At 44.2% G+C, this 27,423-nt stretch overlaps 2 protein-coding genes across 2 annotated transcripts in view; both read right to left on the bottom strand.

Moving 5' to 3' along the window:
• Positions 1 to 1,391: 1,391 nt before the first annotated feature.
• Positions 1,392 to 6,532, bottom strand: aar2 (AAR2 splicing factor). Its single transcript, XM_083768834.1, has 5 exons — positions 6,477 to 6,532; positions 5,877 to 6,040; positions 4,806 to 5,448; positions 3,686 to 3,915; positions 1,392 to 2,645 (listed from the first exon to the last, which is right to left on the bottom strand). Exons 2-5 carry the CDS (start codon positions 6,003 to 6,005, stop codon positions 2,478 to 2,480), a joined length of 1,170 nt encoding a protein of 389 aa, XP_083624960.1. The 5' UTR covers positions 6,006 to 6,040; positions 6,477 to 6,532; the 3' UTR covers positions 1,392 to 2,477.
• A 1,784-nt stretch (positions 6,533 to 8,316) lies between these two features.
• prpf6 (PRP6 pre-mRNA processing factor 6 homolog) overlaps positions 8,317 to 27,423 on the bottom strand; it is a 32,172-nt gene continuing 13,065 nt past the window's right edge. Inside the window, exons 6-21 of the mRNA XM_083769083.1 lie at positions 26,094 to 26,222; positions 25,487 to 25,581; positions 24,499 to 24,655; positions 22,848 to 23,010; positions 18,707 to 18,825; positions 17,715 to 17,933; positions 15,613 to 15,735; positions 14,786 to 14,907; positions 14,551 to 14,689; positions 14,181 to 14,300; positions 13,484 to 13,660; positions 12,399 to 12,532; positions 11,825 to 11,916; positions 10,616 to 10,730; positions 9,212 to 9,338; positions 8,317 to 8,790 (exon numbers count right to left, since the gene is read on the bottom strand). Coding sequence (XP_083625209.1) covers positions 8,638 to 8,790; positions 9,212 to 9,338; positions 10,616 to 10,730; positions 11,825 to 11,916; positions 12,399 to 12,532; positions 13,484 to 13,660; positions 14,181 to 14,300; positions 14,551 to 14,689; positions 14,786 to 14,907; positions 15,613 to 15,735; positions 17,715 to 17,933; positions 18,707 to 18,825; positions 22,848 to 23,010; positions 24,499 to 24,655; positions 25,487 to 25,581; positions 26,094 to 26,222 — 2,184 coding nt within the window. The 3' untranslated portion in view covers positions 8,317 to 8,637. The remainder of the gene's footprint in view (positions 8,791 to 9,211; positions 9,339 to 10,615; positions 10,731 to 11,824; positions 11,917 to 12,398; positions 12,533 to 13,483; positions 13,661 to 14,180; positions 14,301 to 14,550; positions 14,690 to 14,785; positions 14,908 to 15,612; positions 15,736 to 17,714; positions 17,934 to 18,706; positions 18,826 to 22,847; positions 23,011 to 24,498; positions 24,656 to 25,486; positions 25,582 to 26,093; positions 26,223 to 27,423) is intronic.

The raw sequence follows: 27,423 nt of genomic DNA, 5'->3' as shown, positions 1-27,423 counted from the left end.
TGTTTGCCTGTAACGACATACCCAGAAGTGGGACAACCAGGGTTCAAGTGTTAACATCTGTGTTGACAACGTTGCATGATGATTGCATATTGTGTTAACAGCTGCGTTGATGAGGCCTGTCTTAACAGCTGTTCACTTAACTGATATTAAAAAAAGAGGAGTGTAAGAGATTTGTTTTTGTTAGAATAAGTGTTAGATAGCTGTATATTCCACGGTCTCCCCAGTCTCTCCAGTTCTTTAGCAAACAGAAGATACATTTTCCAGCTTTCGGGGATACCAATTTGATCTACTCAGAAGGAGAAAGAACTTCATAGGATACACAGGCTAAATTATTTGGAATTGGAACACAACAAAATTGAAGATAAATGTCCTGTCCTGTTTGGATGAAATTGGTGAAGGTAACCACCCTGAACATGTATTTTCTGTGGTGGAGAGACCCCCGTTACTAAACAAACACTAGGGCGATCATAGCCCTAGCATGGCTGTGACATTACACATACATTTCATGTATTCCATCATATACACAGCCCTAGATCACCCCTATGAACCTCCTGTGTCGGTGAGTCACCGCTACGGCATTACAGTAGTAGCACTGCGTGTGTAGTACTGTACTCACCTAATAATTCATTGCTGCGACCTGGGGGTAATCTACTGTCCTCTAGTTTCATGTCCATTTGAAGGTTCTGGCCAGAAATGTGGCGTTTGGTAAAACATCTCACAACGCACCTGCATTCTCCTACCCAACAGGGACCAAATTGATTCATAAATATTCTATTCTTGGGGGTCACTTTCACAAAACATTTTCAGATGGGGGTCTGTGGCCAAATTAATATCAGTTTGGGGGGCCTTGTTAGGAAAATGTTTACCAACTACTGACCTGGAGGACGATAGATCAGAGGAATTAATTATTGAGTACACACACACACACACACAGCACTACTACTGTACTGTCATTGTGATGACTCGTGAAGTTCAGACACATGAAAGAGACTCGGAGTAGAACCGCTGCTCCTTCGCCTGGAAAGGAGCCAGCTGAGGTGGTTCGGGCATCTGGTTAGGATGCCTCTCGGGCGCCTCCCTAGGGAGGTCCTCGAAGCACGTTCCACTGGGAGGAGACCCCGGGGCAGACCAAGGCGCAGTTGGAGGAAATACATCGACTCACTGGCCTTGGAACGTCTCAGAATCCCCCAGGAGGAAGTCACTAATGAGAGGGAAGTCTGGAGCACTCTGGTGGAGCTGTTGCCCCCGCGACCCGACGGATGGATGGTGACGACTCACCGACACAGAAGGGCATAGGGGTAATCTATGGCTGTGTATATGGAATACATAAAATGTATGCAATATCACAGCCATTCTAAGGCTATTAGCAATCATTACTATAAGAATATAGCACTTTTTAACAAAACATATTTTATATAATTAAAAACAATGTCTTACATCTCATCAAGGATGTAAAAAAGATATAATAATCCAGTGAAAGTAGTAGATCTTCAATGAAGCCATACATTTTAGGTCATTTGGGGAGCTTGCAAAGAACTACCACCAGAGGGCGTCATTGACACACACACACACACACACACACACACACACACACACACACAGACAGACACTGAGGTGCAATGACTTGTTCCTGGGTTCTAATGAACAGAACATGGAAGAATATTGAACCATAATGTTTACACCGTCCAAACAGAGTGCTGGAGAAGAGCTTGTCATGTCTCTGAATGATGAAAGGCCGCTCGTTCATTAGAGGAGTTTTGCACCGCAATACAGATGGTTTTCCACATTTCCTTAAGCCTGGCAACTTGGCAAGGAAGGTAATGGACACTGGCGTCATTTTCTCTATCGAGCAATTCCAACTGGCAGATTCGTCGCACTGGGTGGCAAACGGCAGCTGGGAGTTTGATGGAATGCATTGCAGTCAGTGACGGTCAGGTGGGCCAGCTTATAAAGAATCATTGTTTCTGAATGATTAAGAGACCATTGTAATGTAAAATATGACATATCACAGTCACACATCATTTTCTACTGTATTGCTTTTCGATGTCTGCACCATAATTGTATAGAGGTAACTAAAGAGCACAAAATATCGCGAGACTGTACATCAGTCAGTCTGACAACCTTCAGCTGTTTAGATCGACACGATCACAAAACAAGATGTGATATGTCTTCTCTTATATTCCTGAACCAATTCAATGACAACGGTTGCAATTGTTCAGAAATAAGTGTTTGTTCATAAGCTGGTCCAGCGGGCTCTCATTCACTGCAATGTATAGTTTGATAGAACTTCCAGAGCGCGTATCACGCATCCCTTTCCGTTTCCTTCTTACCGACCGTCGCATGTAAAGGGGTTAGGTGATGGACGAGGACCCCAGGCAGGCGGTTTCCTGTCCCTTGGCACGTGGTGACAGAGCCACCGTGATGGGTTCAGTCACGGTGGCCTTGGCACGTGGTGACAGAGCCACCGTGATGGGGGCTCATTCCAGCATGACTCCTTCGGGTAGTTCCACCACAACGGGAGCACAGTCCTCTAGGTCCGCCTCAAAGTCCCAGTGGAACTTCTTGGTCAGGTGGACTTTGAACTTCTCCGCTCTCTTGCGGAGCATGCCGTCCATCCCGGGCCCACTGGCAAACTGAAAGAAGTCCTGTCAGGGAATAAAAAGAAGCATCGTAAACCTCTTAAGCCCCATATATAATTTTGCATTTGATTGGCAAACATAGCCGATATTATGCATTGCAGAGATTTATGTCATTTATAAATTATAGTGTAATTTATGTGTGTGCATCTCTCTCCCACATAACTCGAGAACCGTTCTGACCGGTCGACTTAAACCTTTGCTTATGAATCACAGGCTTATCAAGGCCTTTGACCTTCTCTGGCAAAACCTGTACATACCGACAGGAATTGATGACACACAAGACTGAAATGAGACTAGCTACAGAATAACTTGCTGATTCCTTATCAACAGCTGTGTACCTGTGTGGTCTTCTGTATCAGATGTAGGACTAACTATGGAATAACTTGGTGATGCCTCATAATCAGCTGTGTATCTGACTGTGTGGTCTTCTTCATCAGATTAAGAACCTCATGTACACACTTGCTGACTTGTGATTCAGATCCTGGACTTGATGACGCGATGGAACAACTTGGCCATGAACCTATACTGCACTCTTCTGTAACAACTTGATACTGTCAATGGGATGCGGCTGTGCTTCAGTATAGATGCATGAGCACAAGCATCATCCATCTGTCTATTCGTCTATAAATGTGCCACAGACAGAGAGTGTGTGCGTGTGTGTGTGTCTGTAATCCACGTAACTCGAGAACCGTTCGCCCCACCAACTTCTAATTCAACACAGGTGTTCCACACCACCACAGGGAGTGCTGTGCTCGGTGTTGAGTCGGTCGGATACACCGTTGTCCAGAACAAGGCCAAAATATATATATATATTCAAAGATTTGCGCCACATTTTCACGAATTTTCAAAAATAGCAGACCTACAAGCTTGTAGTACGGCACTCGGTGGCACGCTAAGAGCTTGTAGATTTGCTATTTTTCAATAGCTAAAGTATAACATAATGAAACACCAAAAGGGGTTCCCGCCCAAAAGGGGTTAAGGCATATTGCTCAGAGCCTGACAATAGTCACATTTTCTAATGTTATCGTCACTAGCCAGCGCCTCACCTGCAGTGTGGATGTGAGGAAGTTGTTCTGGGACACGATGTCCACGAAGTAGTCGGGTGGGATTTCTCCCAGCTGGTGGAAGAGCACACTGATGAGGCCCAGGTAGAGGTCCTTTCGGCTGCGCATGGCCTCCTCGGAGCGGCACAGCAGAGCCAGCAGGCTCTTCCAGTGCTCGAAAGCCTCGTACGCGTTTCCCACCACGAAGCACACAAAGGCAAACTGGAGCTCTCCTGGACAGAGAACACATACAGTTGGATGGATTAGAGCACCGTTACCCAAAAACAGTGGCTCAGTCAGTCAGGAGCCATTTGTGGGCCGGAGAACCCGTTTGTGTTTTTAATTAGAAATTCCCGAAAGAAATTCACACATTTTTCAATGAATTCAAAAAACGAATTCAAACCGTTTCAAGAGAATTTCATAACAAATTCCAATTAACTAAGAAAAACAAGAAAAAGATTAGTGAAAATAACAGATCCATAAGCTCACAAAAGTGTCACTTTGTGACGTTTTGTGAGCTTGAAGATGGCTATTTTCAATAGTTTGGGTGACTTGCTGGGTCCCAGGGAGACAAATTTCTCTTTTGGGCCTCGAGCTAAAACGTTTGGGAACCACTAGCTTAGTGACGAGGAGTGTACAGAGGAGAGATTAAATCTGGGGAGAGCGTGAAACAGACTGCGTTGTCTGCTCGGATGGCCGTTTTCAGACGTGGTGTGCAGAGAAAATAGCTACATATTGATTTTTAATGACTACTAAAACTAAAGCCCAAACCACACCAAAGGGCAAGTCATTGCAACTCAATGAGTTTCATTGGTTTGGTTTACCTTAAGAACCGTTTTGTCCCAACTCCCAACCCAACATTTGGTATGGTTTGTGCTCAAGACTAAATTGAAATATTGAATATTTCAACAAATAAAACCTATACTAAAACATTAGGGAGGGACTAGTAGAGAAGAGATCCAGTAGAACTAAAAGACAAGTAATTTAAGATTTTTAAAATAGCAGATCTACAAGCTCGCAATGCTTTGATGACTAAAATATGACTAAAACTAAATTAAATGTTATTCAAAACTATCACTATGACTAAATCAAAAATTGCTGTCAAAATCAACACTCAACTCACCCAACACGTTGAGCGGCTGCGTCTTGTAGTGTTTGTCCAGCAGCGTCTCCAGGGCGTAGCTGGTGTCCATGCTGCACTGAGTGATCTGGGCCGGCGTGGCGCCCTCGGGGTACGTCTGCTTGGGGATGTGGGAGAAGCGCAGCTCCGTGCCCTCCCTCGGTTTCATCCGGGGCAGCCTCTCCAGGCCCTCCTTCATGCTCTGGCACTCCGTGTCGTTCCGGGGCAGGTTCTGCTCCGCTCTGTCCTTCGTGTGCTTGAGCTGGAGCTCGGGAATGACGTCGCAGAAGGCACACACTCTCCCCGACAGCGGCTGCAGGCCGTCGGCCACCTCCTGGGTCAGCCGGTCGGTCAGGGAGACCCACTTCCGCATCACCTCGTACGGGTAGGGGCCCAGGAAAGGGTCCAAGTCGTGGAGCTTGGCCCGCACCCGGCCCACCTCCTCCTCGTTGCGGGAGGCTGAGAAGTCCAGGTCTTCCTCTTTGGGGTCCCAGTTGGCCAGCAGGATTTCTCTGGGTTTGAGTACGAGGAAGAGGCCCGTCTTCGGGCCGATCTCGCCCCCACAGTGAGGCGGGTTGGCGGAGGAGAAGTGGAGGAAGTGTAAACCCGGAGGGATCATCTTCACACCGCGGAAGCGCGGACCGACCTGCAGTTGGTGGAAGAAGTAGTTGCATGTTTGTTTTTTTTACTTCGGTAAAAGTAGCAATACCACATTGTAGAAAAACATGGTTGCTTTAAAGTAAAGTAAGTTCCTGCATTAAAAATGTTACTTGAGTAAAAGACAGAAAAAAGTATTGGCATTAAAATATACTTCAAGTACTAAAAGTAAAAGTACACAATTATATAGAATTGTCCCATTATAAAACATTTTCTAAATGTGTCAAATACAGGAGTGGCAAATTGAGTGGCAAAGTGAGTTTAACGTCGTTTAATGCAATCAGATAGGACTTTTCTGTTTGGATGTATGGGCTGTCAACTTCCGGGTAATGATGATGATGTCACATCATACCCTCTATCGTACAGTAGTTGAGTATATATTATGTACTTAAGTTTGTTTGTTCCACCACCACCAACCTGCCAGCTCTTGTAGTCGATGCCCAGCTCTGTGCCCTCAGGGACCCCCAGCAGCACCAGGGTGGCCCCCTCCTCAAACAGCCTACGGGCCACGTCGGGGTCCATGTCCACCACACTGCTGCTGGCCATGTCTGCAAGGACTGCTACGTGGCCGTCACTTAATTCTAAAGCATTGGATTAGGAATGGGATGATAATCGCTATCGTTTAGCGTGATGATAAAAAAAAAACATTCACAATAATTGTATCGCAGTGCGCGCACACACACACACACACACACACACACACACACACACACACACACACACACACAGATACATTTTCTGATTCCTCCAGCTTCGTTATCGGTAAAACTATCTATATTCTAGATTTTAGAAATGTGTGTTTAGCATTATTAGCCATTAGGAGAACAACCAGCCCTGAGAAAATTAACGAACTGAAGTGATCTGATGGCATCTTGTATTGACACCGCTAGTGTGAAAAATAAAGTAATATATACGTCAATAAAACACACACAGCTTAACAAAGGCGACAGTAGCATGATTAAAATCGCGATTCAAAGTATTGTTTCGTAGATACAAGGTAGTAATAGTAATGTTTACCTGAATGTGTTGATATAATTCAACTCAATACAAGTCGATTGCAAAACGGTGTGTGCACCATCATTATTGTTCCGTACGGGAACACTACTCTGTAAGACAGTTCCGGAACATGCACCGCAATGAACACACGCTTTAAAAGCTTAAACATGGATTTAATACAATTAAATGAATAACATGTGAATTGCAGACTTGAAAAGAAAAGAATCCAAGGCACAACGTCTTTAGGTGAAAAATTTAATAGTTTATTTGATGATGAGCAAGGCAAATAAATAACAGGACCTACGCGTTTCGACCAAAAGGTCTTCGCCAGGGTCTATCAGGGCCTAGCCCTCCAAGCAGAACCCAATGCAGGGTCCCGAAAGGGGCTAATCAGGGCCTTGCTCATCATCAAATAAACTATTTAAATGTTCACCTAAAGAATGAAACAAGAATTGATAATTACCAGCTGCTTTATATTTGCGGCGGTTGTGGAAGATTTAGCCTTGATCACAATACTTTTTTTTTTACTTAAAAATATTGTTTCCTAGAACTGTAGGTCTGAAAAAATCATTAACATTGTCAATCACATTCACAATGTTATTCCCCCCTGTACCACACCCTCTACTTGTAAAGTAGCATGTGGCGTCAATCGCTCAATTAACCTGGTAATCAGACCCATTACCTCTCACATGAACTGGAAATGTTCATATTGACAGCAAAAGGAAAACTATCTGACACATTGGAAAGTACAATGTGCAAACACAGCAGGAAGATGTGTGAGCTGCTGTGATAGGATATCACCCGGCCTAGTGGGAATGTGCGTGCACAATTTCACGGAAATCACACGATGTGTTCATGATTTGCAGCATTTTGTTTGAAACTGAGCACTCCTGCAAACTTTAATTGGAAGCCAATCTTAGCCAATCAGGATGGAGTTAGAGAAATCTGAAAGACCCGTTTCGTTGTATGGCTCTAGAGAGACTGTGTACCAATTTGCGTGATGTTTGGACAATCTGTAGGTGTACTGGCCAAAAAATTGTTTTGCACAAAGCGGCCTCCTGGTGGCGCTATAACATACACATTTTGGGGCAGATGTTCATCGTTGGCATCCAGGGAGTGTGTGTGCAAAATGTGGCATCGACGGGTTAACGGTGCCGGAGATTAGCTGTTCACAGACGGAAGGACGGATGGACACACGGACGGACGGACTGACGGAGTGCAAAACATACTCTCTCCCCATGCCTTTGGCCTGGTGGAGACAACAAAACATACTCTCTCCCCATGCCTTCGGCCTGGTGGAGACAACAAAACATACTCTCTCCCCATGCCTTCGGCCTGGTGGAGACAAAAAGAAAGAAAAGGGCTCAAGCAGGAATCCTTTAGTTTATTGGGTATACCATCACAGATGTTTTGATACAACACCAAATCAAAGCCGGTTAGAAAAAGCTTCACATCACTAGAATCATCACATAAGAATAAAGAACAGTTCTGACAGACTGTCTATATACAACACCGCCAAGACTTTGCTGCAAAGACGTAATGGCTAAAAACAACTGTTTGACATTCCATTTCCAGGTGAAGAAAACGAACAGCAATAATTCTATTAAAAAAAAAAGGGAAAAAAAATAGAAAAAATAAAACATACTCAATTGTTTTTGCCATATTTTCTACAGCACAAATCTTAATTAAATGCCTGGATCACACAATTAGAGTAGTTCACCCAAAAATGACTATTCTCAATTACACACCCCATGAAGCCTTGAATTTCATGGAGATTCTTTCGTTTTTGTCATAACAGAGGAGACTCGGACGGTCATCAAATTTTGATGACCGTCCGAGTCTCCTCTGGTACATTGTTATAATTTGATGACCGTCCAAGTCTCCTCTGGTACATTGTTGAGTGAACTAATCAAAGGAAACATTGACAGGGGGTTTGCATCAGTGTATAAAATGAGTTTACTGTACATCAACACAAACAGGGGTTGTGCGGAGGAAGAAAAAAAAAGGAAGAGAGGGTGATAACTGTTACAGAATGCAGGATTTGACCTATCAGCGCAACGTGTCTTCACTCTTCACTTTGATCACCTATTGCCTAAATTATACTTTGCAGTACGACGATGTGGCCCGGGCGGAAACCAGATCAGTTCTGGGGCATATCAAACTCTCATCAGGCCCTTGTTTATCAGAACGTGTTCCTTATCTTGCTGGCCACTTGTGTGAGGATCTCTCCGATCTTCTTCTGCCAGTAGAGGACGTGTTTGGACTCGGCACACCAAAGCTCTCCATGGCGCGGCTCGGCATTCTCACAGCGCTTACGCACCTCCTCCTGCTGCTCCTGAAGGTGAACAAGAACAAAGGATGGACTGTTAAAACACAGTGAAGCTGTCAGGTCACTCAGAAGTGATCCACGCGTCCCAGACTCCTCAACCTCCTGGCCCCCCAAGCTGTGGAACAAATGCCCCATTGCAGTTAGAACTGCAGACTCACTCCCGATCTTCCGCAGTAATCGGAAGACTCACCTCTTCAGACCTTAGCCCGTAGCAGTTAACCTAGCTTTGACGACAGGAGGGCATCCCCGGCTTGGCGTCATTTAAATGAACACTCAGTACACCGACACGTAGATGGCAAGATACATTTGATGCCACCACGCGATGCCAACCCCATAATAACAGTTCCATCCTTGCATACCTCTGTGCCATGCTGCAGTTCAAACTTAACCCCATAATAACAGTTCCATAACTTCCATCCTTGCATACCTCTGTGCCATGCTGCAGTTCAAACTTGTAGAAGAGAGCCCATGCGTCTCCCAGGTCTGGCTCGATCTTCACCGTCCTCAGAAACCACTCCCTTGCTTTGGTGATCTTACGTTCGCTCCAGAACAACCTGACGACAGCAAAAAAATAATAATAATAAGAGGGGCACAATTTAAACGCTGCAAGCTACAGTATGCTCCCACCAGAGGATGTTTAACACTGCACAGAGTGACTAATCACAGATAATGAGTCGACAGTTATGGATGCGAGGCATCTAATCGGGTATTTGTTTTGTAGAAGCACTTTGGTATTCTTTCGACAGGGGTGGGACTCAGTATGAAGCTGTAATTTTACGTAGAGCTGAAAACGAATTACTCTCAAATAAATAATAACAGGGCTGTCATTGAAAATGAAGAGAAATCAAGGTTGATTTGGCGTTCTTTTTTTTGGCATTGGCTTCTTTGTGCAGTTTACAAAGCAAAGCGGCTTGCAATGCATTCCGTCTGATGTTGCCAGGCAACCAGATAATAATATGCACCCGTCACTCACTTTCTGGCCAACCCGCCCCGATCATACAACAGTTTGTCTGAAGAGCAATGACTTTGCCTGATCACCGTCATTGGCTCAGCTATTGTACCAAAATCATACACCTGGCTCTGGTAACAAAGCCACAACCAACCTTTCCACCATGTTCAATACCAATTTGAATCTCTGTTTTATTTGTATTTATTTATTTCTCATCCGACTCATCCGATTAATCAAATGGGAAAAAGCAGCAACGGTCTTGAGCATTTATCTGCTTTGAGTTGATTTTCTCTACTGGAGGCACCCTGGTGCAGAGCACATGATCGCAAGGCATAACACAAGGCATTCCCATTGAAAACAATTGTAAAGACCCCCTCACATAGTCAGAAACATAGTCCAGTGTGATCATAGCCGAATATAACAGGCTCAAATATCCATACATATATGAAATAATAGGACTTATAAGATCAAGATGTAGAAACCTTTTCGTAAATGTATTATACTATATACTATATATTTTCAAAATGTTGCCCCTATTCCGGATTTTCTAAATATATATCGTCTCTGTCGGGTGGAAACCTCATGTGCAAAACTGTTCATTTTCAGGATTCGAATTAAAAAATAGCAAAAGAGCAGATCTACAAGCTCAAATTGTGTGACCAAACAAAAAGTTAGAATATGGAGATAGGAGGGTTTCTGCCTGACAGCAACGATATACCATATATACGTAAACTTTTTTTTCTTCTTTTTTTTACATTTTGTCTATAGTCTACATGCCCAAAATATTATTAACACAGCTGCCAACAAAAGAGAGGGGAGTGAGGGAAGGGAGGAAGGGTTAGGAGAAGAGCAGAGAATAGGAAGTAAGGGAGGGGTCAGTACTTGGCCACTGCCAGCAGGACATGGGGGTCATGTTCACACTTCTTCAGAGCGTCCACACTCTTGGTCTTCCTCTGAGGCCTGGCCTCCAGAAACACTGCCTCGGCCCACAGGATGCCTTCAGGAGGAAAACAAACACAAACACATTCCAGGGATACTTTCTAGCCATTTGTTCCTTATTTCCCTGAGTCACTTGAGTGAACAAATGCGACCAAATGAACCCATAAGGGTCCATTTGGTTGCATTTGTAAACTCAGAGTTAAAAGGTAATATGATGTGTTCGGTTAAAAAAAATTAAAAAAAAATTAAAAGGGTTACAATTATTATAATAATTAATGCCTTCTAAATCAGCAGTTTTCACATGTTCAAGATTTTTCAAACACTAAAATAGAAGATACTACTTTTGAATAGCCAACGCAAAAATCCATAATGAGACAGATGCTATCAGCTTCAATTTTATAGTGTTCCAAATTCCCAATTCTGTCTGTTCATTTCTTTGGTCACTAAAGTAGTGAAAAGAGCAGATCCACAAGCTCTGCATCGGTTATTCTCACTATTTAAAAATAAATCACACCCGTGTGAAGTGAGGGGCGCTAAAAAAAAGGGACCGTTTTGGACATGCAAGGTTTCATTAACCCTTTTACTGCTGCCATTTATTGAGAAATTAGGACCTAATTCATGCCAGCATTTTTTTAATTTGAGCTCTTATTTTGAAAAGCCACATTTTGCCTCAACCGGAAGTGAGCTTATCCCTGCCAGCTTTACGTTGCCAAGACAACCTTTGTTTACATGATCGAATCATGCCGGTACATTTTAGCACTCCACAACGTCGGCTCGTGCCGTCAAAGAAACGCTGTTTTGACCAAAAATGCCATCTGGGACAAGGAATAGGAGATACAGGCGATTGAAAGAAACGGATAGAATGGATTCTTATGGCGACGGTGAATTAATATGAACGATCCACTGCAGTGCTAACAACACTGCTAGCTAACCGGCTAACGTGAGTAGCATTATGGCTTGATCAATCATAAGCACTATAAAAGAGCAATTGCCGAAGGGCTTCGGCAATGGCAGCAAGCGTTAATATCAAATTAATGCTTCAATTGCCGAAGGGCTTCGGCAATGGCAGGAAGACGGTTAAGTAATAATAATCCAGTAATAATGTCACTCTTTTATAACCTGTAGGTGTGTCGTGATCATTGTGATTCTGACCTGAGTTGGAGCACTCCTGGAGGGCTTTGGCCATCAACGTACTAGCAATGTTCTTCAGTCCTGCACGGAACTCCAGTCTGACTGACTCCAACCTGGAATACACACATTTATCCAACCTGCTCGTGAGTGCCTCCATGTGCATCTCCATATCATTGACAGTACTTATTGGGACATTAGATCCAGTTATATACATAATTCACGTGAACCCCAGTGCCCCTGTTCTGTGGCGAACGTCCAGCTACAATTGCAGATCTCTAGGCTCAAAGCACCATTAACGGTGACAGATGGGTCGACTGACACGAGGACGGGATGGTCTGGTTGCCTATGAGTTCAAGAATTCTATTTAACCACATAACACCCTAGGATCCCTACTCTGGGGTGAACATTCAGTGTAAATAACAGATCTAAATACAAGCTCACAACAAGTCGCAATGTGACGTGTTGTTAGCTTGTAGATATTTATTTTTGACTACCAAGACATTTTATGTTGACTCTTGTTGAGGGACAAAAGGAGGTATAGAGCCTTGGGGGACGGCTCTGCTTGCTTGTCTTTTACAGAGAGAGTTTTCCTCACCATAGCTCTGGACTCTGGGGGTTCTTGAGCCGGGACTTCTCCAGGATGGCCCTGGCTCTGGTCAGCTGGCCAATCCTCTCCTCCAGGCGCGACAGCAGCAACCACAGCGACATGGAGTGGGGACACTTCTTCAGCTACAACACAACACAACACAAGATGAGACAATGCTTCTTTTTGACATTCTCTACACCAGTGATTCCCAAACATATTGGCTCGAGACCCAGTAGCGATGTGCTACTTGGAATATCGTCATGGTTCACATGAATCACTGTTTTATCACTGATTTAGTTCACACCAAAGAGTATTCTACCAGCTCAGTGGCCTTGTGGTTAGAGTGTCTGCCCTGAGACTGGGAGGTCGGGGTTCAATCCCCTGGCGGGTCATACCAAAGACGGGACATACCAAAAATGGGACCCAGATTGGGGGTCCCTGCGACATACTAGCGTCATGTCCAGGGGGTGTACTTGTACATTAAGCTGCCTCACGCTACAGAAACAGGAGATAGGGCCTCATGGCTCGGCAAGGCTACTTATTCTGATTAGGGTTGGGATTCTGAACTGTGGGATTCGGATCCAACATTGGGCTGAACCATCACATTTGGAACAGTTTATCACACTGTCAGAGCTGGATATGTGGAACCGATAAGGAATCAGACCGTTAAGAGGGAATCGTTAAGCAAACGGAATCGTGATTGCTTTACAAACACATGTCGAGCGGGCGTGTAAGCACCACCCGGCTCATACGACTGTGAATGTGCGGCTCCAGGCAGCCCCGTAAAGACATCAAGCGCTATTCTCGCGTCACATAGGCTACTTGCCTAGCAAAACAAGGAAGTGATGTGGCTCACTCTAGTGGAGCAAAGCGTAGCTACTTTTGTGAATTTAATAGTTTTATTAGGTTAATATTGCTATATGTTTGTAACCGTTTTAGAAAAGCAATAAGCCACTCGAGGCCCCAGCTTACCGGGTATTTTACACTGGCTGGGGGGTAGCCATTGTAAAAATACCCGGTAACCTGAGACCTCTCGTGGCTTATTGCTTAATTTTATCAGCTCCCTCCCTGAGACCTTTCCACATCCTGCTCACCCCCTGGTTGTAGGCCTCCCTGGCCTTGTCCATGTGCTCACACTGCTCCTCAATCTGTCCCCTCATCATCCACAGCTTCGGGAAGTCCTCGTAATGTTCCAGAGCCTCGGTGCACAGCGCATGGGCCGCCTCGATGTTCCCCAGAACCCACTCCAGCTTCACAGACTTCATGAACACCTGCACAACACAACGTAGGGAGGTCAACATCACAACACATGTAGGGAGGTCACCATCACGTGATCTTGGAATTAATCTCTCAAGACAGATTCAGATTAGAGGGTAGCACAGGTCCAAAAAACTTGGAACCGAACAAGAAACGGACCTGTGGCTTTTATGGTCCAGGCGTCAAAGCTTTGAAACAACCTGCCTGTGGATCTTAAGGCTAGCAATGCCCATGTCATCTTTTAAATCCCCTATGAAAGGGCCTTGATATAAATGTATGTTTTCAGATTTGTATCTTCTCATTCATGCCTCTTGTGTCCTTGCTTATCTTCTTGAAACAGGCCATATCGATCCTGGTAAACCTTTCCATGTGTTGTTATGCTAGCAGCACGATAGCAGCAACGTTGACCTTATGAGAAATCTCAAGTACCAGTTTGAACTGCGGAATGTTGTCCTGCACAGACACACATACTGACACACACACACACACACACACACACACACACACACACACACACAGGAAGCCCTCACTGACCCTGGCAGTGGGCGCGCTGCTCCGGGCTTTGGCCAGCAACCTACGAGCTCTCTCGTATTCGTTGTTCTCAGACTCCAGCTTCACAGCGGCCAGCCAGATCTCCTCACTGTTTGGGTTAGCCTGGGAGAGAGAGAGAGAGAGACAGAAAGGGACTAACAAATGAAAAACTATATAAACACTGAAAATAAAGAAGCACGACCCCCAAGTACATTCACTTGAAACTTGAAGAGGTCCTAAGTGCAAAAGTTGAAACTTGAAGAGGTTCCTAAGTGCATAAGTGGAATCATTTAGCGATCCTTCTTCGTTTAACAAGCTGGACCTGCAGTACCGCACAGCAATAAATCAGGTAGGAAACAGTGGACGGTCAAACCTGGAAGGCCAGAGCGAGGATGCTCCTGGCTGCAGGCACGTCCTCGGCCAGCCACTTGGACTTGGCCCCCATCAGCCACAGGACCTCTGCCTTGGGACAGTGAGCCACGGCCCTCTGGAGCAGAGCCTCCAGGGACTCCCTGGAGAGCAAAGGGGACATGGAAGAGAGAGAGGACATGAGACGCAGGTCTTATAACCACTGAGTGTTAAACCTGAGTGACCCGACGTCACATTACCTGGTGCCGTGATTCTTCTCAAAGTAGGCAGCTCTCAACCACACACTCTTCTTACTGGGGAACACCTGCAGGGCATGGGCGTAGATGGCCCTGGCACACTCTAACGCACCATGTGACACACACTAGCACACACCACACACACACACACACACACACACACACACACACACACACACACACACACACACACACACAGACAGTTACATCCTTCATGCCAAACTAAATGTTTCTTAGTGGTCGTTGTAGAATTCACTAGAGCCTAAACGATACATCAGTTTGGCTGATATATATCGGTCATTATTTAAATTATTTTTAGGAAGTTGGTATCAGCAATTATGCAGGCGATGTGTCCCGATTGATTTAAATGGTTGGGCCCGGGGGCGGGGCTCTGGCAATCAAAACTGCTACTTTTCAGGAGTACATTTATTGCAAAAGTAACAAATCTACAAGGAAAGCTCTAAACACATCGCTGAGCTTTTGTGTAGTACGATCAAGTGGGCCTTCACAAAAAACAAAAGGTTAAAATAGGGAGATAAGAGGTTTCTCCTCGACAGCAACGACAAGATGGGGAGGGTTGGATGCAATAACGTTGTACAATCCATCCATTGGCTGGATGTAATAGCTTTTCATTGTAGAGGACTCCCGAGTTCACTTGTTTTGTGGGTTGTGCATGTGAGTTTGGTTTCTACTCCCTTCTGTCATGACTGAATGTGTGACTGAGTTCTTGTCTTGGTCTAGTCTTCTTTGTCTAGTCCTATGTTTTCCTCTAGTCTTTCTCTTCAGAAGCCAGTTACGTGTACTAACTGGATGGTGAGCACACTACTCACACTCTCTGCATCCTCCATCCAGGTGTGTTTGCAGTCCTCCTCCTCTATGCCGATCCCGATGACCGCCCTGATGACCGCCTGGCAGGTGGCCACGCTGCCCGCCTTGTCACACTCCTCTGCATCCTGTCACCACAGCCAGGAAGTAACACACTACTGTCAGCTAGGGCCGGCACAACCGGGACATTTTAGTTGACCATTAATTGTCATAATTAACAGCCATTAATGATTGTTGGCGTTGGACATTGTAACTCAATGTAAATCATTTCAGTTTGCGTTTTATTTTTGCTATGTAATCAGACATTGCAAATGGCAGATATGACAAATAACTTCAAGCTGCACAATGTAACTACTCTTCTACTCCAGATTTTAACCCTGTTTCCTACGTTAGTGCTGCCATCTTTACCATTGAGCTAATAGAGCCTGCTTGCTCTGGGGAACATTTTAATCTTGACCATCAGGTCGAAATTCGTGTTGCCTAGTTGAGACATGACCTTTGACATGATCTAAACCCCTCAATGGAACCCCCCACCCCATTGTATAGGTTATATTGTATTTACATACCATTGTATTAATTAAAAAAAGTTAGATAGTGTCACTTTAAATACGGTATACAAAGATGTGGACCCCAATCCTTGGCTAGCAAACCTAGAGGAATGCTGCCTGGCTGGAGCCACTTAAAAATGCATATATCTAAATGACGGAGCGGTTGCGCAAAGACCCGCCCGAGAGCACTGTTAAATGCAATTTATTTGTGAGAGTATTACTTTCTAATGTTTTGATAATTCGCGCGACCGATATGCATATGACGGTATAGAGTTGCATGTGACAAGCTTAAACTAGTGTATTTAAGAAGAAGATGATCTGGTAATATAATTGTGAAAATAATAATAACATGATTGAAACAAAGAACGAGTGAAGTGTTTGCTAGCGTTCTGCTTGTTTGTGTTTTGGATATACATACTCTACAACTTTGTCATGAATAATGCAACAAAAAATACTTATAGCACACACAAATAAATTGCATTAAACAGTGCTGCCGGTCGAGTCTTTGCACAACCACTCCGTCATTTAGATATATGCCTTAAAAATACATCTCCACAGCAATTTGTGTGGGGAAAAAGGTTCTTCCCTGTCTCTCTATGGCTATACATCCCAAATAAACCTTATTTATAGATGGATATTGAGGTTCCCCTGGTGGAAATGTAACCTTGTAATAATTGAGACGGAGCAGCCAGCACAGCCTTTTTGGTCGTCACATCAAAGGACATCTTTTTTTGGCACTACAAAAATATCTGCCGTTAGCCCTTTGATTAACCTACCCCACCGTGGCCAATCGCATTACCCGTGCCAAAAAAGCACTGGAGAGAAGAGGAACAACAGAGCGAACAACAATAGCAGCGGCTGCAGTGAGAGGTTCCAATTACACAGCACTATGTAAGTGGAAGAAAGAAGTGCACCAATGCTAAACGCACAACCAATTGGCAGCGCTTGGCGTGCTGCGCTCAGTGCGTTGTGCCCAAATGAAACATGACACTTTGCCAGACAATGCTGGCACCCAAATCAAGGATGGAAACTGATACAGTCCCTCCCCCTCCCTCTTTAAACATGAATAGCAGCTCTTTCACAAGTGATGTTGAAGGTGAAAGTCCCACATTTATTCATCATTATGTACAAATGTATCTAATGTCCATTATTTTTGTTTTAACGATTATTCTATCTTTTTCAATCAAATAATCGAGAAGCAGGCTTTAAATTAACCCATTTAGACCTGAGACCGAGAAAAACACCTTCTAAATCCTAACCTAACCTATAGTCCTGGTTCAGGACACTCCAAATTCAACGGCGTGTGGATGAGTTTGTACCTGAATCCACTGCTCCCTGTTGATCTCCACGCCGTTGGGTTAGTGTGGATGAGTTTGTACCTGAATCCACTGCTCCCTGTTGATCTCCATGCCGTTGGGTTAGTGTGGATGAGTTTGTACCTGAATCCACTGCTCCCTGTTGATCTCCACGCCGTTGGGTTAGTGTGGATGAGTTTGTACCTGAATCCACTGCTCCCTGTTGATCTCCACGCCGTTGGGTTAGTGTGGATGAGTTTGTACCTGAATCCACTGCTCCCTGTTGATCTCCACGCCGTTGGCGCGCAGCGAGGAGATGGCTCTGTCGATGATCTTCTCCACCATCTGCGTGTTGCCGTTGGCCTCCTCCAGCTTGGCGGCGGTGATCCAGATGTGGCGGTCCGTGGGGATGTTCTCCCGGGCTTTGTTCAGCACGCGCCGGGCATTCTCGTACGTCTCCAACCGGGCCAGGGCCAGCCAAAGCTTTGGATTGATTGATTGATTGATTGAAACATTTATTAACAGGTTGCAGAATTACAGTACATTTCAAGCACAAGCTCAATACAAAGACTGTTAACTGTGAGTGGACGACCCAATTAAGCATTACACTTGTTTACAACAGGGTCCACCATGTTCAATTCATCAAAACATTTAGAGACGTACAAATATATATGTGAATAATTGCTTTGAAATTACTATGTTGTAAAGAAAAATCAAAAATGTCTGGGATTAAAAATGTACTTGAGTAAGAGTACTGGTATCAAAACTATCCCATTTTACAAGTTTTCAAATGTATACAAATATTTTGAAAATAGATCTACATTGATCGGCTATTTTATGTCATGTTATAATATACAAATGTACAAAGTAAATAGTAACTAAGTTTTAAAATAAGTACTCCAGTAAATTGTACTTAAGTACAGTATAAAGTACAGTATAGTACCGCCCCAGCTCGTAAGGCATCATCATATTGTGTGTGTATGGGGTCTATACTATTACGACCGCGCCACCCGAGCACCTCAAAGTTCCATAACCCATTCAGGCCTGACTAAAAAAAGTTTTCTAAATCATGACAATTTTCGGAAAGATTTGAGGCACATTTTAACGATTTTTCAAAAATAGCAGACCTACAAGCTCGTAGCGCGTCACTCGGGTGGCGCGCTATGAGCTTGTAGATCTGCTATTTTCCAATAGCTAAATTATAACATAATGTTTGAAACACCAAAATGGGTGTGTGTTACTGTACGTGCACGTACCTCCACACTGGTGGGACAGCACTCCACTGCTCTGCTCAGCATGATCCTGGCATCCTCCGGCTCCTCCAGTTCCACCGCGGTCTTCCACAGACGCACAGACTTGGACACGTTCTCCAGGGCTAGGGGTGAGATCTCCAGATGATTAGCTTAACCCATTCTGACCTGAGATCAGATTCTAAAAATGTCTTCTACATCCTGATAGTTTTCTGAAAACGCTATGTTTCTATGTCAGTCGTTCTTCGATTTTTCAAAAATAGCAGACCTACTAGCTTGTAGATCTGCTATTTTTCAATAGCTAAAGCATAACATAATGCTAACACCAAAAGGGGTTCCCGCCCAGAATGGGTTCATGTGCAACATTGTAAACAAACCAACATACAGTATAAAAAGGTCCTTGCACTTGACCGATGCGTTTCTCTGCAATTGTCCTGATGTTTATCCGGGAAAAAAACGCATGAAAGGACCTTTAGTGTCTGCAGGGTTATCTGCACATTTCTAATTCTAGTTACAATTTAAGGACTTTTAACATCTTTTTAATTCCAAATTGGCCAAATAGTCAAATATGACGTAAGAAAGAGATGAACATTTTGTGATCTTAAAACATAAAAATATTGGAGGAAAAAAAAAAAGAAATTCCAATACATTATTTTACAATATGCCCAAAATAATAATGGTAGTGTGTGTGCTGGCAAGGGGCATACTGTAGCAGACAGAATTTGAGAACGCTATCTCGGCCGGCGGGTGCAGACCTTAGTTTAGACTGAGAGTTTTTGGTTTAGACTAGTCATTGGTTAGACCAGTCATTACTTGCGCAAGCAGAGCGCGCAAGTAATGTTTTCGCCCGGTCTCTTCCGCCGTGACAGCTGTCCCGCCATTCGATGTTTATGCAGAAAAACATCAAATCTGTGCCTGTTTTGCTGGGACCAAATGACCACAAATGACCATATTTCTTACGTCATCATTTAGAGCTAGTCATACGTATACTATATACATAATCAGTAAAAAATAAAATAGCAAATTGTGCCTGATCTGCTGGGACCAGAGTACGTGGTGTGTATATGTATGACTAGCTCTTAATGATGACGTAAGAAATATGGTCATTTGTGGTCATTTGGTCCCAGCAAACCAGGCACAGATTTGCTGTTTTCTTGCATAAACATCAAATGGCGGGACAGCTGTCACGGTTTTTGGCGCAAAGTAACCACAGTATACCGCTAATCAACTTACAACTACACACTTTATACAGTATAGAGTATAGAGTATATATGTATACGTATATAGTATATGCCTATATACTATATATATACTATATATATTTCTTACGTCATCATTTAGAGCTAGTCATACGTATACTATATACATAATCAGTAAAAAATAAAATAGCAAATTGTGCCTGATCTGCTGGGACCAGAGTACGTGGTGTGTGTATATGTATGACTAGCTCTTAATGATGACGTAAGAAATATGGTCATTTGTGGTCGTTTGGTCCCAGCAAACCAGGCACAGATTAGCTGTTTTCTTGCATAAACATCAAATGGCGGGACAGCTGTCACGGTTTTTGGCGCAAAGTAACCACAGTATACCGCTAATCAACTTACAACTATGTATATGTATACGTATATAGTATATGCCTATATACTATATATAGTATATGCCTATATAGTATATGCCTGCTTTGCTGGGACAAAACGACCACAAATGACCATATCTCTTACGTCATCATTTAGAGCTAGTCATACGTATACTATATGTACTGTCCAATTATGAATGGACGAGATTATGATCAAGATTGGGGATGTATTAGGTGATCTGGACATGTGCTCTCATCAGGGGAGAGAGAAGAACTGTCCACATTCCGTGGGGCAATAAATAGGCTGCCAGCAACTCTTGGGGGGTTGGGTGGTAAGCTACCTTCCTGTAGAGTGTGGGGTGTTTTACAATTCTACAGAGGAAGGGGGGCTGACTCACTGATTACACACATGTTGATAGCAGGGGAGCAATGTATGAAGTAGCCTACCATTTCAATTCCTGTAATGTGTATCGATACGTGTTCTAGGGTCCACACTTAGATATTGGGTTAGCAAAACACCTGTATAATATCTAAGAGTCGACCAGTTTATGCTAGTCTGAAATAGCAGCTAGCCTTACACGACAGGAAGTGTGGTGGAAACATAACCACCTCTCTCAGGCAGATAAGGAGCAGTCTGGGCTTTCGATTGGCTGAAAACTTTGCCAGGGAGGTGGAACCTGCAGTCAGGGCCATGTGTGTAAACCAGTAGTGGGTTAGATTCAAGGAGAAGATCGTGAGGGCAACAGGCGAGAGGCCAATGATTTAAAACCATAGAGGTAAACATAGGTTACATAGAGAAAACATAGGTAAACATGAGCATAGGTGATGCAAAGGTGGTAGTGTTGAACTAATCTAATACCAACAGCTAAGTTGTACCAGATCGAGAGAGCGAAGAATGGCTCTCAAGTGGCCGGTCTGGGCCAGCTTAGAATGTTTCAATGAGAGCTGAACTCCCAGCGACAGATAGGTTAGGGGCAGACTATTAGCCAAAGTTCCGGAGTACTGTATCCATCCTGTGTCGGGGGAGGGGGAAGCAAACAGTGTGTATGTGTGTGTGTTTATGTGTAATAACGAGTGAATAAAACCATATAAAAAGCATGCGTTTGTAAAGAGAAGCGATTATTGGAACATTTTAGTTCAGTCTATGCGTGTTGAATCTTAGTTAAAGTCTTGCCGGTTGCTGAGTCCGTTGGCTTATGTATTAAAATCAGTTGCAGCTAATCACACTTATGTGTCTAATGGTGTGATGCTGGGAGCGACACCAGAGCCCCTTTTTATGACACCTCCACTCCTGGTGGAGGTGCTCCATGTCATGTCAGCCAGGATTGAACCCTGGACGACATGCTCTGTCCACCTATGTCCGTTTGTTTTATGGCCTTTTGCCCGGACAAAGGTTTGCTTTAATATGTCTTAAACATCCACCTCCTAGATTGAGGAATAAGACACAGACCCCCCAGAGTGGCAGTTTTACTCCTTATCTTAAAAAACATACCCTTCCTGTTCACCCCCTCTGCACCCACTTTTTATGTTACTGTGTTTAAAACTCTGCACGTCTGTGTAAACGGTCGGTTTGTCCGGCCACGTCCGTCCACACAGAACTCTGTTCTAAACTAGGCACTTTAGTGCACCAACGATTTAAGACTGCACGTCTGTTTGAACGGTCGGTTTTTTCAACCGGCCACGTCCGTTCAAACAGAACTCTATTTTAAACTATAGGCACTTTAGTGCTCTATGATTTAAAACCGTTCGGATTTCAGGAGATTAACCGAGTATCCGACGGACTCAGCAACCGGCAAGACTTTAACTAAGATTCAACACGCATAGACTGAACTAAAATGTTCCAATAATCGCTTCTCATATAAAAAGCATGCGTTTGTAAAGAGAAGCGATTATTGGAACATTTTAGTTCAGTCTATGCGTGTTGAATCTTAGTTAAAGTCTTGCCGGTTGCTGAGTCCGTCGGATACTCGGTTAATCTCCCGAAATCCGAACACAATATAAATAATCAGTAAAAATAAAATAGCAAGTTTTGCCTGATCTGCTGGGACCAGAGTACGTGGTGTGTGTATATGTATGACTAGCTCTTCACCCAAACTTATATAGATAGAAACTTGAATCATACTTAATAATACTAGGTGTTTATATGCATAAAGTAGGTAGGGTGCAAATAGTTACATCTAAAAAATTATACATTTCAAACGTTCCTTCACAGAGATACTGAGATTTGACAGTTTACAGCGGTCGAAAGGACTTGCGCGCTCTGCTTGCTCACTAGTTGGCCATTTATGGCCTACTAGTGTGCAACAAGCAAGTATGCACTCGACAGAGTGCAGTTATAGTTAGTCCTACAATTACAACCTATCTCAAACCCTCACCCTAAACCTAACCTCCCACGGGGCAGCACACCTAAACCTAACCTTAACCCATGTCTAATCAATGACTGTAGTCTAAACTAAGTATGCACCCCCCGGAAATTGGGGACAACAGTGTCATCTCATGGAATCTTCATGAAACATTTTGGATTTGTTTTGAGTCAGTCGGTGCCGTACGGTACGACCCATACACACGTACCTTTCCTCAGGACCCGTTTCTTGGCCCGGATGTCGGTCTCCAGCTCGGCGGCTCTGATGTAGATGCGGACGGAGCCGGGCAGGTGGCGTACGGCCTGGGCCACCACCGCCTTGGCCGTGTCCCCGGGCTGGAGCCGCGCCGCCTCCAGCCACACGTCTTCACTCTGAAACCATTCAATATCACAAACATCAATATCCATATTGTGACAATATGACGTTCAATACAAAAAGTGTTTGTATTCATATCATTGATTAACCGATTTTGACCTGAGATCAGATTCTAAAAATGTCTTCTACATCCTGACAGTTTTCTGAAAAAGCAGTCGTTAAAAAAAATAGCAGACCTAAATGGTAAATGGTGCATTTATATAGCGCCTTTATCCAAGGCGCTTTACAGAGATTGTGCATTACATTCACCCATTCATACACCGATGGCAGCGGAAACCATGCAAGGCACCAACTAGCACATCGGGAGCAATTAGGGGTTCAGTGTCTTGCTCAAGGACACTTCGACAGTAACTCTGGGGGAGACCGGGTTCGAACTGGCAACCTTACGGTTACCATCCAGGCACTCTACCCCTGAGCCACAGCCGCCCCCCACAAGCTTGTAGATCTGCTATTTTTCAATAGCTAAAGCATAACATAATGCTAACACCAAAAAGGGTTCCTGCCCAAAACGGGTTAACCTGTGAAGTTTCGTGGACATTTTAAGATTTTGCCCTATTCACCCCCAATTATATCTAATGGGGGCTAATTTTGTGGCGGCCATATTGGGTTTCCAGCAAAATATTAGGTTATATAGGTTGTGATCCTACTGGCTCATTATATTATTTCTGGTGGACAACCTTATATGTTATGGCAAATGCAGGTATCCAAAAAGGGGTGTTTTTCTCCCTGGGTATAATGCACGAAATATGGTTTCACCAGGTTGAAAGTGGCCAAGTTATTGACTTATTCCTAAGCATTCACCTTGAGAACAGGTTGCCCACCCCCCTGCCTTCTAGGCATTCACCTTGACAACAGGTTGCCCACCCCCTGCCTCCTAAGCATTCATCTTGACAACAGGTTGCCCACCCCCTGCCTTCTAGGCATTCACCATGGGAACAGGTTGCCCACCCCCCTGCCTCCTAAGCATTCACCTTGGGAACAGGTTGCCCACCCCCCTGCCTCCTAAGCATTCACCTTGGTTACAGGTTGCCCACCCCCTGCCTCCTAAGCATTCACCTTGGTTACAGGTTGCCCACCCCCCTGCCTCCTAAGCATTCACCTTGGGAACAGGTTGCCCACCCCCCTGCCTCCTAAGCATTCACCTTGGGAACAGGTTGCCCACCCCCCTGCCTCCTAAGCATTCACCTTGACAACAGGTTGCCCACCCCCCTGCCTCCTAAGCATTCACCTTGACAACAGGTTGCCCACCCCCCTGCCTTCTAAGCATTCACCTTGATAACAGGTTGCCCACCCCCTGCCTCCTAAGCATTCATCTTGGGAACAGGTTGCCCACCCCCTGCCTCCTAAGCATTCATCTTGGGAACAGGTTGCCCACCCCCCTGCCTTCTAAGCATTCACCATGGGAACAGGTTGCCCACCCCCCTGCCTTCTAAGCATTCACCTTGGTTACAGGTTGCCCACCCCCCTGCCTCCTAAGCATTCACCTTGGGACACATTTCCGTGCCCTTCATGATGAGGTTCCTGGCCACCTGGAGCTTGCCAGTGACCTCCTCCAGCCTGGCGGAGGCGATCCAGGCCGGGGGGTGATGGGGGTTGGTCTCCCTCACTGACTTCAGCAGCAAGCGAGCCTTCTTGATGTCACTGTGCTCGAAAATTCACAGAGAGAGACTCGTTTAGAGACATGCCGATGTAAATTACATTTTAAAAGTGGCACTATGGGCCTGGGCCATGGCTCCGATACCGACAGCCTTTACTATACAGTATATACTATAGTATATATATAGTAATATAATTATATACTATACTATAAATAAAGGCAAAAGACATAAAAAAGTGGCACTATGTAAATTATATATTTTTTGTGTGTTAATACAATTCTTGGGGTAGTTGTATTATGTACTGAACATATTGCTAGTTGTTTGACCACTTCAAATGCTCGAATCTTAAAAACATCACACTCGTGTGAATTGAGGGGCACTCTTATCATCATACATCACATTTCGTGATCAGCCAATCAAATCATCACAAATGTCATTCCGGGCCAATCACTTTTGGTGTCTTCACTTTTCTGCCCTCACTTCACACAAATCTTCAATATGTAGTACTTTGCTTAATCAAATCATCTCTATGGGGTGATCAGCCAATCATCAGCCAATGTTGGTGTTCACACAAAAACCTCAAAGCTGGGCATAGGAGGGGCTAGTGCAACTAAAAAAATAACACAAAGTAACTGAAAAGTAGCCGATCTACAAGCTTGTGCAACATGCTTCTATAGAAGACTTGTTAGCCTCATATGGTTGCGCCGACTGAGAACTTTAATCTGTGTGCGTGTGTGTGTGTGTCCGGTCGTGCGTGTGCGTGCGTGTTTGTGTGTGCGCGCGTCCGTCCGTGTGTGTGTGCGCGCGTCCGTCCGTCCGTGTGTGTGTGTGTGTGTGTGTGTGTGTGTGTGTGTGTGTGTGTGGGGGTCAACACCTGATGTCTCCACCATGGGTAGGGATCATGGAGTTGAGGTCAGTCAGATAGCCCTTAGGGTCCACCACTGTCTGGCCACTCACCGAGTCAGACACCTGGAGGGAGGGACAAAGCATTTTCGCTGTTCAATGACCTTCCCATAGATCTAGTCAAGTCTATCCCATTCTGACCTGAGATCAGATTCATACGAGGTTTCCGCCGGACACACACTGGTCTGATGAACCCATTCTGACCTGAGATCAGATTCTAGAAATGTCAGTCGTTCTTCGATTTTTCAAAAATGGCAGACCTACAAGCTCGTATCGCGCCACTCGGTGGCGCGATATGAGCTTGTAGATCTGCTATTTTTCAATAGATAAAGCATAACATGATGCTAACACCAAAATGGGTGCCCGGTCAGAATGGGCTATAGATCAAATCTAACAAGTTAGGATTATCACTTAAAAGTCATACACTGCATAACATTAGTAGTCGTTTCAATTAACTTAATAGAATAAGTTACACAGTGTCACTTTAATTCACACTAATTCTAATTCACACTGACTGAATGTGCAGTGTGACTTTCTTTAAAACAGGTGGCATAAATTGGGGTGAACCATGGCGTTACCTGACTCAGTCTCATGTCCATCAGAGTGTTCCTGGCCTGGCCGATCTTCCTCATGTCCAGGTCTCCTGCCCCTGGGGTGGACAGGCCAGGGGTCATGCCTCCTGGGAAGGGTGTGTTCAAACCACCCAGCTAGAAAGATGGAATCAAAACAAATACCTGCTTAGACCATTGGTTCTTGACTCAAAACATTTTAATTTCAAGGGCCTCCATAACTCTGAGAGCTTCTAAACGGAATCAAACGGAACCTAGCCTGGCATGGCCAGACTAAGAACACTGCGTAGATGTTAGTCTGGAACAAAGTCTCACTTCTGATTGGTCACCCACAACTCTGGGGTGAGGGATATGTAATTCAAATTAGGGATGCACCGATCCGGCTTTTTGGCATTCGATACCGATTTCGATACATGGGGGTCCAGTATCTGCCGATACAGAGTACCGATCCGATACCCCCCACAAAGAAACGTAATAACCTATTAAGCTGTATGCCTCACTGTGTGGAGTCTGGAATCATTATTTTGTGTAAGGCAACATCAAGGCTTGACTTAAACATTACTTTCCAAACTTTGTAAAACAAAATGTAACAAACACAGATATAAATGCACTGAATTATTTATTAAATAACTGTGCAACAATTAGACCAGGTTAATGTGTGCGCAGGCTAGCCTGGCTGCATTCCACATGTTATACTGTCAATACTACACTGCTGTGTCACAGAGGAGGTAGAGTTGTTTTCATACTGTAATTACACATAATTATCGGATCGGATCGGATAATGGATCGGCCACCGATCCGATACCCAATCTAGAATTTTAGCCTGGATCGGCGCCGATCTCCGATACGAGTATCGGATCGGTGCATCCCTAATTCAAATAGAGGAGTTCCAGACAAATCTCCCCAGAGATCTTTTTTTTCCTGTAACAGATTGGTCTGGATTCCAGAACCTGGCAGCAGCAAGGGTCCATTTGGTCCCCCCTCAAGGAACCCCGAGGGTCTCTGGACCACTGAGATCCCTTAACCCTGTAACACCCAGCGTTGCAATAATACAACATATTTTTATTAATTAATTAATTAATATTATTTTATGATCTTCTTCACCTAAACGTCATCATTGATGTTCATTGCAATGCCATTGGTCATGATATTTGCATATAAATACCCCCCACAGAAGCTGACATTTTGAACCTATGACCTTTAACCCTGATAAAAGTAAGTAAAATAACTGTAATATATGTTTTCTTGTGATCATTAGAATGTCTAGAACATGTTTTATTTATTATTGAGAAAGATATCCCCCAAATGTAAATTATTAATTTATTTTAATTATTTTAAT

Source organism: Protomyctophum parallelum, assembly GCF_964188405.1.
Source record: "Protomyctophum parallelum genome assembly, chromosome: 7".
Lineage (NCBI taxonomy): Eukaryota > Metazoa > Chordata > Actinopteri > Myctophiformes > Myctophidae > Protomyctophum > Protomyctophum parallelum.
Note: the sequence above shows the minus strand (reverse complement) of the source record. Positions and strands in the feature narration are given on the sequence as shown.